Source organism: Lonchura striata, chromosome 1, assembly GCF_050655825.1.
Source record: "Lonchura striata isolate lonStrDom1 chromosome 1, ASM5065582v1, whole genome shotgun sequence".
NCBI lineage: Eukaryota > Metazoa > Chordata > Aves > Passeriformes > Estrildidae > Lonchura > Lonchura striata.
In genome coordinates, this window is record NC_140703.1 from 40,070,653 (window position 1) to 40,088,679 (window position 18,027).

The following is an 18,027-nucleotide window of genomic DNA, read 5'->3' on the forward strand; positions in this document are numbered from 1 at the left end:
TTGGCTCCCACCTTCTGCAGTACCCTCCAGCAATCTTCAGCCAGTGCCTCCACTTACTCTGTCTTTACCTAACCTCACAATTTAGATTCTTGGAGTGAGGCAATGGGCCTTTTCTGAAGGTATTTGTATTCAAAGTAATGACTGCATAATGACTTTCTTACTCTGCTTGTTCTTGGTGGCTCAAATTTCATCATTCTTAACTGACCATAAAAAAAAAAGTAACATTTGACTATGACAGGGCTACATACATATGAAAATCCTGTCTCTTCCAAACATTGAGACTGAAAATGAATTTTTCAATATTATCTGAAAGCAAACAAGTTTAGGCTTAGTTGGAGCTGCTGATAAATAAGAAAAAATAATTTCTGTATGTGGTTCATCCTTTGATATAAATTTATACAAATGCTTACAGTTAAATTTAGTTGTTTTTTTTTTTACTGTTATTATTATAATGACTGTGTGCACATGTATATGGATGTAGTAGGGTCTTTTATGTCAAAAAGACCCTATATACGCATACATATATATAGTTCTATATATGTGTGTATATATATACAGACATATACATACATAGATATACATATATATATATATATATATATATGCACATGCATATGTACTACTCAGGTGTGAAAATACCCAGAGCTGGTGTGAGAATGTGCATGTGTAGTTTTTTTAAAGATGTGTTGAATTGATATTGCATAGATTTTACTTTGGGTCAGAAATTTAGTAAGTTATTTTGACATGTCACTTCACAGTACTGTTTTTATTCCTTGATGAACTATTTCATGTTTTCTCTCTCTGTAACAGGGTAAAAGAATGATGTGATGGATGTGAATATGGGCCGCTGGTCAGGCTCACGGCTACCTCCATCATGCCTTGCCCTTCTGATTGTCAAGTTCCTGGCTTCCATTTGCCAGGTGGCTCACGGGTCTGCCCTGCTTGGCTTTCACTTCACACATTCCACTTACAATGCCACAGTGTACGAGAATTCTGCAGCCAGGACCTATGTCAACAGTCAGACGAGGATGGGCATTACCATGGCTGACCTTTCATGGGATATCAAGTACAAAATAGTGTCTGGTGATGATGAGGGCTTTTTTAAAGCAGAGGAAGTCATCATTGCTGACTTCTGCTTCCTCAGAATAAGGACTAAAGGTGGGAATTCTGCGATATTAAACAGAGAAATCCAGGACAACTATTTATTGATGGTAAAAGGGTCTGTCAGAGGAGAGGACTTGGAAGCATGGACAAAAGTGAACATTCAGGTTTTGGATATGAATGACCTAAGACCTTTGTTTTCACCAACCACGTACTCTGTCACGATAGCAGAAAGCACTCCCTTAAGGACTAGCATTGCACAGGTGACCGCAACAGATGCGGATATTGGGTCCAATGGTGAATTTTATTATTACTTTAAAGGTAAAGTTGAGCTCTTCTCAGTTCATCCTACGAGTGGTGTTATCTCCTTAAGTGGCCGGTTAAATTACGACGAGAAAAACAGATACGACCTTGAGGTTTTGGCAGTGGACCGTGGGATGAAGCTTTATGGAAACAATGGCGTAAGCAGCACTGCCAAGCTTTATGTTCACATTGAACGTATAAATGAACATGCCCCAACAATAAGTGTAGTAACCCACATTCCCTTCCCATCAGACAAGGAACCTACCTATGCAGTTGTTAATGTTGATGACCTAGATGAAGGAGCCAATGGAGAAATAGAATCTGTTTCTATTGTTGCTGGAGATCCTCTAGAACAATTCTTTCTGTCTAAAGAAGGGAAATGGATGAATGAGTACAAAATCAAAGAAAGAAAGCCTATTGATTGGGACAGCTTCCCTTATGGTTACAACCTCACTCTCCAAGCTAAGGACAAAGGATCTCCTCAGAAATTTTCTGCAGTCAAACTGGTCCACATTGCTAGTCCCAAGAAAGAAAGTATCCCCCTGAAGTTTGAAAAGGAAGCATATGATATTTTCATCAGTGAATTTTCACCTCCTGGTGTGGTGGTTGCAGTAGTTAAGCTGATGCCTGAGCCACAGGGTGTGGAATATAGAATATCTCCAAGTGAGGAGGCTGAGTATTTTAAGATCAATCCCAACACAGGCCTTATTACTACTGCTCGTCCTTTGAAAATCATTGACAAAGACCTCTATGAATTAGAAGTATATGCAAACAAAGGTGGTGATTTAAAAGCACAGGTTACTGTCAGGTTAGAGGATGCCAACGATCACATTCCAGAGTTCCAGCAGCTCTCCTACAGCTCATTTGTCAATGAAAGTGTCCCAGTGGGGTCCAGCGTTTTGGCAGTGTCAGCAGTTGATGAAGACAGAGGGGAGAACGGATACATTACATACAGTATTGCCAGTCTGAACTCACTGCCATTTACAATAAACCAGTTTACAGGTGTCATCAGCACATCTGAAGAGCTGGATTTTGAGTCCTCACCAGAAAGCTACAGGTTCATTGTGAGAGCATCCGACTGGGGTTCTCCCTACCGCCACGAAAGTGAGGTGAATGTTACCATATACATAGGCAATGTCAACGACAACAAGCCCCTCTTTGAAAAAGTGGCCTGTCAGGGAGTGATTTCATCTGATTTTCCTGTTGGTGGTCACATCACTGCTGTTTCTGCAATAGACATAGATGAGTTAGAGCTTGTGAAGTACAAAATAATCTCTGGAAATGAACTTGGTCTTTTTTATTTAAGTCCAGACTCTGGTGTCCTGCAACTTAAAAAATCTCTTGTTAACTCTGGCATAAAGAATAGCAATTTTGGCCTTAAGATAACAGCAACTGATGGAGAGAACTTTGCTGATGCTATGTTTGTTAATATTTCAGTAGTTCATGGGAAAGTGTCTTCAAAGACCTTTAGCTGCAGAGAAACTAGAGTTGCTCAGAAACTAGCAGAAAAATTGCTCAAAAAGGCAAAAGCAAATGTGAAGCTGAATTTGGAAGATGGTTTTCTTGATTTTTATTCAATCAACAGGCAAGCACCTCATTTTGACAAATCCTTTCCTGCTGATGTGAAGGTTTCAGAAGATCTGCCAGTTGGTGCCACCATCCTGAGGATAAAAGCCTATGATGCTGACTCAGGCTTTAATGGAAGAGTACTTTATACAATTTCTGATGGTAATGTAGATAGTTGTTTCAACATTGACATGGAGATGGGGATACTTAGTGTTCTCATGCCCTTGGACCGTGAAAAAACAGAGCTCTATCTCCTTAATATTACAATTTACGATTTAGGTAATCCACAGAAATCTTCATGGAGACTGCTGACTGTCACTGTGGAGGATGCAAATGATAACAAGCCTGTGTTTCTACAGGACAGTTACTCGGTTAATATTTTAGAAAGTACAAGTCTTGGTACAGAGATTATCCAGGTAGAAGCCAGAGATAAAGACCTAGGATCTAATGGTGAAGTGACTTACTCAGTGCTGACAGACACCCATCAATTTGCTATCAACAGTTCCACGGGAGTGGTGTATGTCGCAGATCAACTAGACCGGGAAGCAAAAGCAAACTACACACTGAAGATTGAGGCTAGGGACAGAGCAGACAGTGGCCATCAGCAGTTTTCCATTGTGCCTCTGAAGGTTTTTTTGGATGATGTTAACGATTGCTCTCCAGCCTTTATCCCATCCAGCTACAACGTGAAGGTCCTTGAGGACCTGCCGGTTGGCACTGTCATAGCTTGGTTGGAAACTCACGATCCAGACCTGGGCTTGGGAGGCCAAGTCCGCTACTCGCTGGTGAACGATTACAATGGGCGGTTTGAGATCGACAAAGCCAGCGGTGCCATCCGCCTGAACAAGGAGCTTGACTACGAGAAACAGCAGTTCTACAACCTGACCGTGCGTGCCAAGGACAAGGGGCGCCCAGTTTCTCTCTCTTCTCTTTCTTTTGTGGAAGTTGAAGTGGTGGATGTTAACGAAAATCTTTATACCCCTTATTTTCCTGACTTTGCTGTCGTTGGATCTGTAAAGGAAAACTCCCGCATTGGTACAAGTGTTTTGCAAGTTGTTGCTCGAGATGAGGACTCTGGAAGAGATGGGGAGATCCAGTATTCCATCAGGGATGGCAGTGGCCTGGGGAGATTCAGCATTGATGAAGAAACTGGTGAGTTTTGTTTCTAATTTCTCCTTCAGAGTTTTTTTTCAAAAGCAAAGCTGAGGCATTATTGTTTTCTACCCTTAACAAGAAATTCAGTTCTTCTTAACAGGCAAGATAAAATTATAAGTAAGGCTTTTCCAGGCACAGCAATGACATGATTTAATTACCTGGCTACATTCATCACTCTGTGGATGTGAAATAATACGCATTTCTTTCCAGCAACTGTGTGAGGACTCCATTTAGAAGGCAGTGATAGTTACAGAATGACTCGCTTACAGTCACTGCATTATCTGTTGATCACTGTAAATTACTCAGGCTACCTCTGCAAAGTCACAATACTTATGACTTTGAATCCAGTGTTCAACCAAATGAAAGGAAATAAGGAGCATGAAAGAAAGATTATTTTGTCCAAAAACCTATTCGTGACATTGTTCTTGTTGCTGAGAGTCATTTTTCATGGGAGTTATTCTGGAATGGCACACCAGTGGTATAATACACTTTCTTGTGTTTATCAGTGTTGGTGTGCTTATATAAAAGGTAGAAATCCAGGGTAATGTTCATAGCTGTAAATGACCTATGCTAGTATTCCTTTCATGGCAGTAGTATTATAAACATTGATTTTAGAAAGCATTGTTAATATAGTGAAGGTTCTTCAGATGCTGAATTTTATTACCACACCACCCTATTGGAAAACATTCAAAATACTAAATATAAAAGTGTGTTTGTAAAACACTTAAAAACTGGCTGTTTAAATATCTGATGGTTGTTGGGAGCAATGGTGCAGCTGTGCACCACTAGAAGTAGTGAGGAAATTAGAAAATATTAGTCAACAGTTTCAGAAATTACATTAAATATGTTAGGTCTGTGGGTTTACTGTGGTTTGTATGTCTTCTTCTGAAGCTTTTAATTGAGAATGTGGTATTAAACATAAGATTAAAATGTATGTTTTGGCAAATTCAAACTGTTTAATCAAATGTCAACTTTCTAAACTGAACATTATGAAAAACAGATGACATCACAAATGCTGTGGCTCTCATAGTATAAGCAGAGAAAAATATTTTTATTCTATTTTTGCTACAGCCTTGCTGCTACAGCTGTACACAGATGATTGCAGTCAAAACCTTATGTCCTGAAACATCAGACTTGAGTGTCAGAAGTCAAGAGGGCACCTAGTGTAATTTCCAGAAATGTTAGAAACTCATATATTCTACACTGCTGATAGTAGCGGAAGTCATTCAGGCAACATTATTTAGATATTTGGACATGTGTTTAAATATTAAGCTCTTGCATTTCAAAATGTCATCCTACCTATTTATTGAGTAGTATCAATGTCATCTCAATGGGTTCTTTATAAAGCATTGGGAGGTTGGTGCCAAAGCTACAGTATTGATGCAGAAATCTCAGCATTCAACATTTACTGAACTTAAAAGAGCTGGTAGGGAAAGTAACTCAGTGTGTGTCACTCATAAGTAAAATAGCTAGTTTTTTACCCTGTGCCTACCTTAGTAGAGGTGATGGGCTAGAATAAGTTAGGTCCCTTGTTCAGTAAAGCATATTTTAACGGGAATGGAAATTGTACTCAGTGTTCCATGTTAAATATACTTGCTTTCTTTCTAAAATTGAAATATATTTTGTGGAGGCAAAAAATCCCCAAATCTCCCAAGATACAAAGATTTTTCTGCCTTTCACTCATTCACGAGTGTTATATGAACATGAGCCAATCTGTGCGATTTCACTTAATCGTTCCAGAAGATAATCCAGCAGATCAAAAGTTTTGGGATTCTTGTTTCTCATTTTCCCAAATGTTCAAGGCCATGTAAGCCTTCTTGAAAGCAATTTGAAGAGCACTTTGGATGCCGAGCTGCAGCCAGGGCGATGTGGAGGGCAGGGCTTCAGGGTTACTCCGCGTCATGCTGCTGTAAGATGAATGCGGGATTTGACCTTCTATGCCAAATAGAATGCAACATTAATACTCTGCTATTGAACTGGTGGCAACTTAAATGCTGCTGAATGATGAATCAGCTTTCTAGCTGTAGAAAAGGGCTTAAGTCACATATTGAATTAATTTATAAAGAGATAGCTGTTTATTTACTTTCAGTGCAGTTCATTTGTCACTTTTAAACTGACCAACTCTATTGGCTTATGTACCGTCTCTCCTGAAATTTGTGAAGGTAAGCAGGAGTGTGAAGTATAACAAATCAATATTTTTGGCTGCTGCCTTAATGAAAAGATGACTGCAGCATCCATTATAATCATTAGGATATAAACTGGGCCGAATTTATCCTGATACACAGAGCAAGCTGGACCGCAAGCAAGTCTATGCTTTCAGCAAAATTCTGCTCAAACACATGATTTTTATTTTTCTGAAATGTTACATGTTAATGGTGCTGCCCTGTGTGTTGAGTGAGATGTGCTTTTGCTTCCTGAGGCATATTTATACTGAGGAGTTGAAATGAAGAGAAGCAGATCTTCATGATGGAAACACACTGCACCAGGCAGCTGCACATGTGTTGTCATGATGGCTGCTTCTTCCACTACAGATGTACTTAGGTGCATAATGGTGCATCTTGAAAAATCGAGGCTCAGGGGAGATCTTCTCACTCTCTGCAACTGCCTGAAAGGAGCTTGTAGTGAGGTGAGGGTCAGTCTGTTCTCCAAGTAATACGTGTCAGGACAAGAAGAAATGGCCAGGAGAGGTTTAGATTGAGCTAGGGAAAAATTATTCACTGTAAGAGTTGTGAGCCATTGGAACAGGCTGCCCAGGGATGTGGTGGGATCACCATCTCTTAAAGTGTTTGAAACATGTGGATATTTCACTCATGGCTATGGCTTAGTGATTGACTTTGCAGTGCTAGGTTAGTGATTGGACTTGATGATCTTGGAGGTCTTGTCAAAGTTAAATGATTCTGTAGTTCTGTGATCTCTCTCTGCCAAGCTTGATCTAACTTTTGGTGTGGGTTCCACAACCGGCTATTCTCCATTCAGGTAAGAACAGTGAATGGCAGTGAGGAAGCTTGGGAGTCATCTCTGTATTGGTCCTTATGGTTACTTCTTAGTGTAAATGTGAAATCTGGGTGCTGTTGTAGTTTGGTAAGAGTTGTGCCATGGGAGTGAGCCTGGGATTCCCTTCCTACAGTGCTGCTCTTTGCCTCAAGTCATATAGAATTGGTCTGGAAGATTATTATTGTTATAGTCTTCACTGCTAAATATGCCAGTTCATACATGGTGGTGACCAGAAGCATAGCAAGTATTTGCCAGAAAGAAGTGTGAATCACTTCCAAATTTTCTTCAGTGGATTTACTTTCCATTTCCAGGAGTCAGAGCCAGTACAAATCTGTAAATAAATAGAAAGTCTCCTGAAGTGGATTGCTGCAGTTCCTGACCTTTCAACTCCATCTGTGGTTTCCCACTACCTTAGATAGAAAATTAATTTCTCCTGGGTTTAGAAGTCAGTCATGATTTATAACTAAAAAATCTGGTTTCAGACTTTTCTAAAAGTTAAAAAAAAAATGGAGGAAGTTTTTTTTTTATTTATTGACTGTTGATATAAATGTCACAAACATGCCATTTAAAAACCTTGCACTGAGGAACATGTAACTTGTTCCTTCTGCCGCCTGCTCAGAACTGCCTTTGTTTTGTTTTTTTTTCCCTGTAATGTTCATTTTTTTGAGATCCAGATATGTAATGTTCTAAAATGTGGTTGTCTAAATGTGAACTAGTCACTGCAAGCTTCTTCAAGTCAACAGAAGGAAACAAGTCATTGAGAAATATGATTCATTTCACTCCAATGTAAAAATATGAAATAAGTTGGGTCAATCATGCTCTAAAAATATGCAAAGGTCCTTGTGAGAGTAGCTCAGGTAAAGGTCTACACTGAGTGCCTTGCTTTGGTCAGACATAGCCCATCCCTGTTTACTGTGAACAAGAAGATATACAGTCAGCCTTACTGCTAGGTAATTTGAAACTACTCCTCTCTAGTTTCTGGGAATTATCTTTCATTCTGAAACCCACACATAAGTGGACTTTTAGAAATAAAAACTGGAAAAGAAAAATTTTAATAGTGTAGGGGTGAGTGTAATGTAAATAATAATTTATGATTTTTCATTTTGTGACAATGCAGTGTTAAAGCATCTGACCCTCTTTTCTATCTACAGAAATTGATCAATATTTTATATTTGGATATTGCAGAAGTGACTGGTAACCTTCCCCTTGTGCAACTCTCATGCTAAAGAAAAGCTGGAGCCATTTCCTCATCTTTAGTACTGCTTTCTGCCTGGAAGCAGTACTCTATTCTCTTTGCCAGTTTGCTAATTGTAGTTTCTTAGAAGAAAATTGTGTAAAATGCACTCTTTTATCTCCAGATTGTTGTGACACAAATGAGCAGACATGTGGTAAAAAAAAATTTGTGGGATGAGAGTGTGCTCTGAGTTTCAGTCACAGGTTAGCTCTAATAATTGACTACTCTTGTGGAAGTGGTCTCCGTCAGAGGTCCTACACTGCCTTATTAAAAACCTGGATTTTCTTAGCTCTGGTATGTACACCCACATAGTGCCAATAGCACAGCGAAGTGGTGTAGTTTTGTTGTTTCAGGAGTTCATGGGGAGTCCAACAAATGCATATGGGTTTATGATATCACCCACCTTGGGAGACTAAATACTATCTATCAGAACCTCTTTTCTGGCTGCAGTGGAGATCTGAACAACTAGTGGGAGTTCCTGACTTCTTGAAAGGTTGAGTTAGATGAGATCAGGCCTAAATGCTGGAATCCTCCTTCTCCTTTTTTTTATGATTTGCAGTTCAGCTAAACTGCATTTTTACTCTAGCTCCACTTTTTAGTCTGGCATCTGTTTCTACATGTTAATATAACAGTCTGGCACACAAAGAGTTTCTATATTTACCCTTACACTACCCATGGACATACTGGTAATAAGAAATTATCAAAGTGAGTTCTAGAGGTGCAGACAGACAAGACAAAATCAGTCTTCTGCTACAGAGCCTTCTGTAGGGTTTGTCACAGTTGGTGGAGTATCATCCTGACATGCAAGGAATTACTAACTCCATTCACAGGTGGGAAAACTGAAGCAACAAGTTTTTTACTTGTTCTCAGGAAAGCATAGAAGCATCTTAAGTCCCACTGAAATTGAACACAAAGATAAAACAGTGGTATTAATGAAATGCTTATAGGATCTCTAATGTTCTTGCAAAGCTCATGAGCACAGACTTGAGGAATGCTTTCAAAACTCACTAACTTTTTGTTTTTAGGGTTGTTCAGGAACCTGAGTCCCCTAACTTTCATTAGAACTTTAAATTTAGGAGTTAGGTGGCAGTAGTTTCTAACCCTGTAGAGGACCTCTGATTCAATTTGTTGATGACCCTGTTAACTTAATATCTTCACGTTTCAGCCCCAAAATTCACATTAACAGGCTAGTCCCGTTTTTCACAGTGCTGAGTTTAAAGGTACTGTTAAATGGAGGTAGAGTTCAAATTACTACGGATTCCATGGGTTTATTTATGGTGCTAAGAATAATGGTCTTCTATTTGGATACCTCAAAAGTGATAGAAATTCCTAACAAACTGTGGCTAGAGAAGGCAGTTGATACTGGAAAATCCTAATCATGGCTTCAAATGACCCATAATGGAAACTAGAAACACCAGATGATATAGTTTGCAATAAACCAGACCTGCCTGCACTGTTCAATCTATTTGGCAGAAAGGAATGAATTTACTACTTCAGACTCCTTGCATCTTCTTGCTTTCTCTTAAAATAGTTTTGAGTTATTTTGTATGCAGGTTGAAGGATATTTTCATTTACTACAGTTTGAGTGGTTTGATAAATATTTATGTAGGACCATTGCTAGTGTTTCCTTGAAACAAAGTAAAGTAAAATGAAAATCATTTGTGATACATGTTTTTCTCCCTCTCAGTTGTTTAATTTTATGGAGGCGTGTAGGAGCTCATGGGTGGATCTGGGTGGACTCACTGGCAGAATTTAATTCACTGTAGAGTTTGGAGACACTAGTATTACAGATGTTATTCATCTTCCTGGAGAGTGTAGGCAAATTTCATTACACAGAGCCAATATTTTGGAGCCTCTTTATTATCCCAGGTTTCTAAAGCAAGTTTTCAAGGTAACTTCAGGCCGTACCACAGGAGAAGTGCCAGTGGATGCTGCTGGGAGGTAGCTTGGGAAAAGAGGCTGCTCATAGGAGAGGCACTTGGAGCAGGCACTCATGACAAGATCATCAACCCCCAGCCTGTCCATGGTGCCTCTCCTGTGCATCCTCTTTCAGGAGGAGTGTGCCGGATGGATCACAGAGCACAGTCCTGGCCAAAATCTGGTCTGTCAGCCAGGAATGAAGCATTCCTGAAGGCAGCTATTTCTGAGCCTTTGGTGCTGTGTTATTACTGTTCTCCAAGTCATCTCTGGTAGCTCTTAACAGTGGAAGTGGTCCTTCATATAAGATTTCTACTTTCAGGACAACGATCACTAACACTTTTCTTTTTCTTTAAAATTACTTGTGGTAGAAAACCAATATTTTTTATATGAATTCTGTGTCTGTGTGTTTATAATTTCCCTGTCATTTCCAGATGTAAATTAGTAAGGAACAAGGCTTGTATTAGTTTCACTGGAGCAAATTAATTTAACTTTTTTTTTAAATAATATGAACCCTAAAACAATGCATCAGTTTATGAAAATATTTACTTTAAAAGGCTCAGAGTATCATTCTGGCATACTTTCAAAGTTTCCAAAGTGAGGCAAGTCATGCAGAATTGTTTTATTGAAGTTATTCAGCTCTCTAGGCTTTATACCCCATAAAACAACTCACAACATGCAATTTTTATAGCTAGCTGTAATTTGCATGCTTTCCCTTCTTTGGAAAATGTTTAGTGACTCTCCTTCATTATTCAGGATGCTCCCAGTGATACGACATTTTGTCTCAATCACCAAGTAGTTTATTTATTAATAAAGAAATGTGTAGCCTGTATTTCCTCCTGCCACCTTTATTACCCTTGAGAGATGCTTCCAAGAGCGTTTTTTATTTATGTCTCCTGTTAGTGTATAATCCCAGAAATGACCTCTATATTAGCTCATGCATCATCATCTATTAAATTATACCCAGGTGCTCCTGCAGAAGGCTTATCTCCAAGGTGCCAGCAAAGGGACCAAGACACAAGGTAGTGAGCTTGATGATATTAGAGGAAAATTGACTTCCAATGTCTGATGTTCAGTCTGAGCACATGAGCACCATCTTTATCCTAGCAACTGCTGAACTGCCAGCAGTTCATGGCAGTTCAGAGGAAACTGGAGAAAAATCCATTTTAGCTGTTCCAAAGCACTTGTGGAAGCCCAGGGCATTGAGAAGTGATGTTCACGCAGAAATACGAACTTAGAGGGCAATATGGGCACTCCTCTTCCAGGGGTATGCATGGGAGGATACATGTTTGGACAATGTCTAAGATTACATGGAGCCATTTTATTGCAGTGCCTAATCCTTTGCTGTAACAAGTCCAAGAGAGAGAAACTGAGGACACATTTTGCTGTCTGACCTTGCAGCAGTTGTGTGGCGTTTTAGGGGGCAGTAGAACTGGACTGAGTTAATCAGGAATTTGTAGAGCTGGTTTGGAGGGATAACACTGGACTGATCATGTATCTCTTCCCCTGCTTGAATATGTAGGTAGGCTTAAGGATTTACCTTGGAAGCTGGATTAAAAGGTACTTTTTATAAAACTGTTTGCAGTTCAAGGACTACAAGTAATGGTTAATCTCGAAAAGCTTTTCCAAGCTTTCGTTGCTAAAAATTGTGTCGTATTGTAAGGCTGTTTGGCTAATTTCAGTGTTCAAGTCTTAGAATTTGTTAGGTGTTTGCCAACAAGGTAAAAATAAAATAAAATTAAAAAGCCCTTCTACTGTCAGATATCTTTGAATTAACATATACATGTTTACCTGAAAATAGATGTTTGGAGATGAGCTTCATGGAACAGATTATTTCAATCTGTAGTCTGCTGTTTAATGTAAACATCTTTATTGCATTTTTTACACTTATGGTGTCTTATTAGCATTGAAGTGTTGCCAGCAAGAAATAACTGAGAGAAAGCCAAAGACAGTACATGTGGGGAGGGGGCTTTCATTGCAGTTGGTTTGCATTAGGTGTTTGCATTAATACATCTGTGTATCTCAGAGTGAAGTTGTTTGCTGGCATTGACCTGGTCATTTTGTCCACGGTGAACAAAAGTGGTAGATCCATTCAGTTGTAACAAGAAGTTTGTCCCAAGTGTTGCTGCAGTGTTCCAATGGAGTGGGAACTGTATGGAGGTGCAGGACTGTGCTTTGTTTCCTCCATGCTGAGAGCTGTGGTCCATGCCAATACATCCCCACCTAAATGACTGGGAATATCAGGGCACGCTGTGGCACTTGCCCACCACTCCATTGAGATACATGTGTGATTTTTTTGCTTAAGAGCAAGATATCTCAACTTTGCAGCTGTTACCCACTGGAGACAGTCTGGTTACTGCAACCCTCTTTGAGAGGGAAGCAGCCCGAAGCTACTTCTCTTAGGAAATGTTTTTCAATTACTTTGATGATAATCTCGGAGTTAAGCAAAATGTGCTCGCTGTACATGAGCAACAATTCTTCAAGGTGATGGACTGGAAAGGTGAGAGTAATCTCATTGTGTGTGATTTCAACAGCTCTCTGCTTCCACTGTGATGGCAAGGTCTTCCTGTCTTTCACAGTTGAAACTTTTGGTTTTTCAGTTTTGCTAAAATATGCATAGCAAATTAATTTCTGATTTTAGATCTTTGCAGCCTATAATGAATTATTTACATCTTTATTTGAGAATTTTTCACCTTCATTTGAAAATTTTACTGAGAAATTGTGTTCTGGAAATGTAAGTTTGTGTATATGTCATTAAAAATGGTTTTGCTTCACACCAGTGGTTCATTCTATAGGGTAAAGATTTGACAAAAAGAAGAAAACAAACTAATACTGTCAATCAGTTAAATTTTTTTGCCCAAAAAATTTATTTTTGCAAGAGAATAACTATGGGATTTAATTAAATTTTCCAGAATACTTCACAGTCCCAGAACACCTTTCATCTAAAGTACACAAATTATTTTCCACATTTAATAAAGGAAGCTCTTTGATGTACAATGCTTATGGTAGTTTCTATTTTACTGAGAGGTGTAGATAAGTTAATGGCTTGAGATGTTTTTCTCTTTTTTTTGGAAAGGGAGAATGACAATGAACAAATTCATTAAAAACCATGGGAGATTCAGGTGTTTGGTGTCTCTGTGATGAAACTGTACTAATCCACAGCAAATAAGAGTGGCTGGGACAGATTCTTCCAAGTCCCAGCCTGTTGTTCATGTAAGGCCACCCTTCCTTACACTGTACAGGATCTTGGAGCTGGTTTTAAAAGGGTTGGATTTTACTTTTTCTTTTTGAGATAGTTTGTAAGAATGAACTGGTCTACGTCCACTGGATATGTTAGTTTGTTTTGTTTTTTTACTGTGCTTTAATTATCATTTAACAGTAACTCTTTGATGGCTGTAGCATAAGCCATTGTCAAAGATTAATGCAGCTTCCTCTGGGGTGATAACCCCCTGGTTTGCTGCGAAGGAGAGAGCAGTGGATAGCCACAAGCATCAGCAGTGAGGGTCATTCCAGGGATAACCAGAACCCCTGGGCTGCACACAGGACGGGCAGCTGGACAGAAACCTCAGCTGGCCTTTGGGCTGATTCTTCTGGGTGGCTCTGAGTGACTGGGGACCTTCCCAGTATGGGGCAGACTTCCTGGAATGGAGCAGCCTCCCTCACTTTACCCTCTCCCAGCACTGCCCTTCAGAGACAATTGCCTTGTTCTTCTCTTTAAGGAAATCCTGAAAACAGCAGATTGAGCCCCTGTAAGCTCAATACAGCTCCATTGGAAACCACTTCCACTGGAAACCTAACAAACATATAATGTGCTATTTTCACTCCCACAGTACCATGATAGGGCAGTCTGTTCCGTGCCTTCTGTACCTCAAATTAGTGGTGTGTCTTCATCTCCACGAGGAGCATTTGCTAATGAGATGAGATGCTTTTTGTGAGTGTGTGGCTCCTCTGCAACCCACTGTGGGTCTGCCTTTAATGAGGTATCTTCCTTTTTGGAACATTCAGTGTGGGCAGTAGTTCAGTGTGGGCAGCAAGCTGCTTCTGAGGTACAGAGTGTCATGCTGGAGACAAGCAAACTAATCAAAAAAGGAAGATTGTGCCCATAGTGACATATGTTAAGGAGATGGGAGCTGTTTATGAGGCAGGGCCAGGACTGACATTTAGCTGTGCTGGCTATAAAGGGTAAAGAGCAAAATCTGTTTCATAAATGTGACCTAATGAATTTATGACTGCTGATTCTAAAGTTTGTTCCTCCATCAGTTTGTTGTCAAAACCTGTAGCAGCTTTTCTCTAAAAATAAAGGTAATACCTCAGTAATGTTGGAATTTTCTCAACTGTAAAGATTGAGTTTTTTGATGCTGGAAGTGGAAAAAGCCATTCAGCCGGTGGATGTTGCTGGCTGTAGCCATTGCTGCATTGGAAAGTGCTCTACTCCTATATTGTTAGGAGCACAGAAGGGTTCCTGTTGTCTTTGTGTAAACATACCAGTGTTTAAAACTTTTTGCATATGCTTCCGCTCTTTGATGGGGATTTCCTTTAATTGCTTAATCTTTCATAATGAACATTAATCTGTCACTGGCAAAGATAAAATCCAGCTAGTTCTCAGAAAATCTGTTTTTCTTTCTCTGTATCCACAAATTAAAACTCATAACAGTTGGAAGCTCTATCTAGACATTGAATGTGGTCAGAAATAACTGTGTGGTCACACTGTCAATCATGATCCAGTCCACTTTAACAAGAGGCTTTAGACTTTTCTGGCAAGTCCCTAGAGGGTATGGGAACCTCTGGTAAAGGGGCCATGGATCCCCTTTCCCTAGATCACCTGGATCTAGGGGAGACAATCTTACTGGTGGGATTCCTAAAGGGTTGAAGTATACACAAAAAATCTCTCAGCCAAGCAAACTAACTAAGCAGGCTTTTGCAACTTGAATTGCTTCTGAAGAATCTCATGTTTTCAATGAAAAAAGGCTGTGATTTTCACTCCCTTTATACCTGGCATTTATCTGTTCTGAAAGCAACAGAGGCAGCCCATTCCTGGACCTGAGTGCTGTTTCCTACTACCTCCCCTCCATGGCTCTGCTTTTTGCCACAGCCACTGCTGAACCAGCTCAAGAAAGCCATGAGGGAAGAACTCATTTTTTGAGGAAAAGAGCGTGTGGATCAGCTCCTGGTTGCATTTACAGGCCTTGGAAGCGCAAGCCATTTGGGTTGACCTAGAGAAGGAGATTAGGTGCTAAGCAAAGTATTGTGTTGCCCTTTTGATGCTTGTGGCCCTGTGGGTTTGGGAACATCCATGCACACAGCTGCAGTGTTGTAATTCATGTCATTGAAATTCATACTGAGACATAGTAGACATTTATTTGTTGATAAGGGAAATTTGTAATTCCCTGTTTTGTAGAAGTTGCTTGGTGGAGAGTCAACCTGATAAACCAGAAGTGAATTTTGCGTGATCGAAGAATGGCTTGGAAATAACACATGCGAGAGCTACTGCTTTGTCCTGGCTTTGATGTGGAAGAGGCAGTTGTGATGGAGCAAGCAAGATGTGTGCTAATGTGGGAATTTGGTGTGTTAGTTGATTGGGATGCTTATTTGCTACATGGTTTTTATGGTGTGAGTCCCTGGGCCTCAAGCTGAAATCACAAGTCAGAACAGCTATCAGATGGTTAAAGCTGCTTACTACATGTCATGGAGAGAGACAGAACCCCTCTGGCAGTATAACTAACCTTTTCATGCCTCACTTTACCTGTCTGTACAATAAGTCTAATGATCATCACATTGTCAAGGGCGGTTTTGTGTCAGTTGTGATCCTTGCATGATTAATGGCTTTAAAATGCTGTGAGTGATTTTGATGGAAACATATAGCAAAATGCAATGCAGCAACTGGGTAATGCAGTCACTTGGTATTTGGAGGGTGTTCAAAGAGAAGTCCCTTCAGGAGTTTCTTCTTCCCAGTTTGATTTCCCAGGAGAACTGTAGAATCACAGTGACCTATTTAAGCCAGTACATTTATTGCAAATAATTAACAATAGAAACGTTACACTGACTGCACTGGATGTAGGCAACAACCGTGTGCTTAGGTTGCTCAGTCATTCCTTTTAGCCTTCCAGGGGTGAGTGGTGCTTCAAATCCTGGCTCACTGCAGTGCAGTGGGTGGAAACAAAATGCTAAATAAATTTCAGGATCAAATGAGACAGATCCTTACTGTTGCTCCCTGCATGCCATAATTGCTGTGTCTCTGTTTGACCTGGACAAGGGGCTGGCTGTGATTTCATGTTGCAAGTAGTCCTATGATGCATCACTTTAAATGGATAAAAAATGAAGCTACCGTATTGTTTTTAGCCATTCTTCTGTAGTAGATAGGGACAGGCGAACGGAAGATTTCGGGATGTGACGGAAAGAAAGACCCCCATCCCCCTCTCACCCTGCAACATGTTATCCATTACCCCAAAGAATGTAACCACACCTAACCCAGTAGTTTTCCACTCCTGACTAACCCTAGAGACCCTACCAACCCCTCCTGACGTAGCAGAGTCCCCCAAGACTATTTAAACCCATGAGATAAGATAATAAACGCTTTCGACCGTCCACCACATTGGTGTCCAGCGCGTGTTGTTAGCCCGAGTGGCCCAGGGGAGACTGGGCTGCCGTGCTGTTCCTTGAAACCAGGTCGCTGTTGTCTTCCATGAAGGCAACATTCTTCCCAGGAGCTGATAGCCATAGGTGGATAGAGCTGTTGAACTTTTGTCTTGGGAAAGCATTCCTTTTAAGACATAGTGGGAGACCATTTTGGTGGACTCAGAATTTTTTGGAGTTAGGCTTCTGGCTTTCAGGTACCATGGGAGAAGGTCACTTTAGTATTCCTGAGACAGGTAATATGTTTTAGCGATACCATACATAATTTATTGAGGGAACATGCTAAGATGGGGCTCTGCTGTTATCCAGAACCATGATTTTTGTGCCCTGGAAAGCAGGAGCACCTCTAGCCCAGCATGCTCAGCTGCAGGACAGGAGACAGCAAAGCCTGCCAGAAACGTGCAGGTTTTGTGTCCATACCATGGGTGGAATGTGAGCATAGCATGGAGGGAAAACTGTAGATGAGAGCAAAGTGCAGCAGAAACTGAATTGAAGATTCTCTCTGTTTATCTAAATAAATAGTTCTGGCAGCTGTTAGCTAACTTGCTTGCTTAGAGTATTTTCCATGTCAATAAAGAGCACTGCCATGGTGTCCTCATTTTAAATCCAGTATGAGGCTCACCAGATGTGACAGAGATAAAACTAAGCGACTCATTCCCATTTTTGGGTTTGGGGCCAGGATTTTTGAGGCAGCATGCAGAAGCTTGGGAAGCAGATTAATGCTGGTTGTAGCATGTGCTATTTTTTGCAGCACGCTCAAAAGTGTGCTGAAAGAAGACGTGTCTGCCATGGCTTCACTGCCTTGCCAAAATATTTGCTGCATTGTGTGGCATAGAAGGTGGTAGTTGCTTTAAGGAAGTATGCTATGCCATGTCATATTCCTCTCATTTTGATTAAACTTATGAATTCTACCCCACAAGGAGAGTTGCAGACTTCTCCTTTCTTTCATGTGATGCTTGACCTTCTCTGTTTTTCTTGACTTTTTTTAGTTTTTGCTTCATGTGGAAGTGTCTCTGTTCCCAGTACCATCTAAATTCCAAGCCATTCCCCATCAAACACCTTGCGCTGCTTCAACTCCAGAATCGGTTGGGTGGGTTTTTTCACTTTTTTCACTAACTGGAGCT

The 18,027-nt window shown here is 40.3% G+C and overlaps 1 protein-coding gene across 13 annotated transcripts in view; it reads left to right on the top strand.

Annotated features, from left to right (window-relative positions):
- The window catches only part of FAT3 (FAT atypical cadherin 3), a 396,171-nt gene that overhangs the window by 84,192 nt on the left and 293,952 nt on the right, over nucleotides 1–18,027 (top strand). For all 13 annotated transcript variants that reach the window (XM_021544996.3, XM_085574877.1, XM_085574896.1 and 10 more), the window contains one exon: nucleotides 811–4,122. In XM_021544996.3, the coding sequence (XP_021400671.3) occupies nucleotides 828–4,122 (3,295 nt within the window). In that variant the 5' untranslated portion in view covers nucleotides 811–827. The remainder of the gene's footprint in view (nucleotides 1–810; nucleotides 4,123–18,027) is intronic.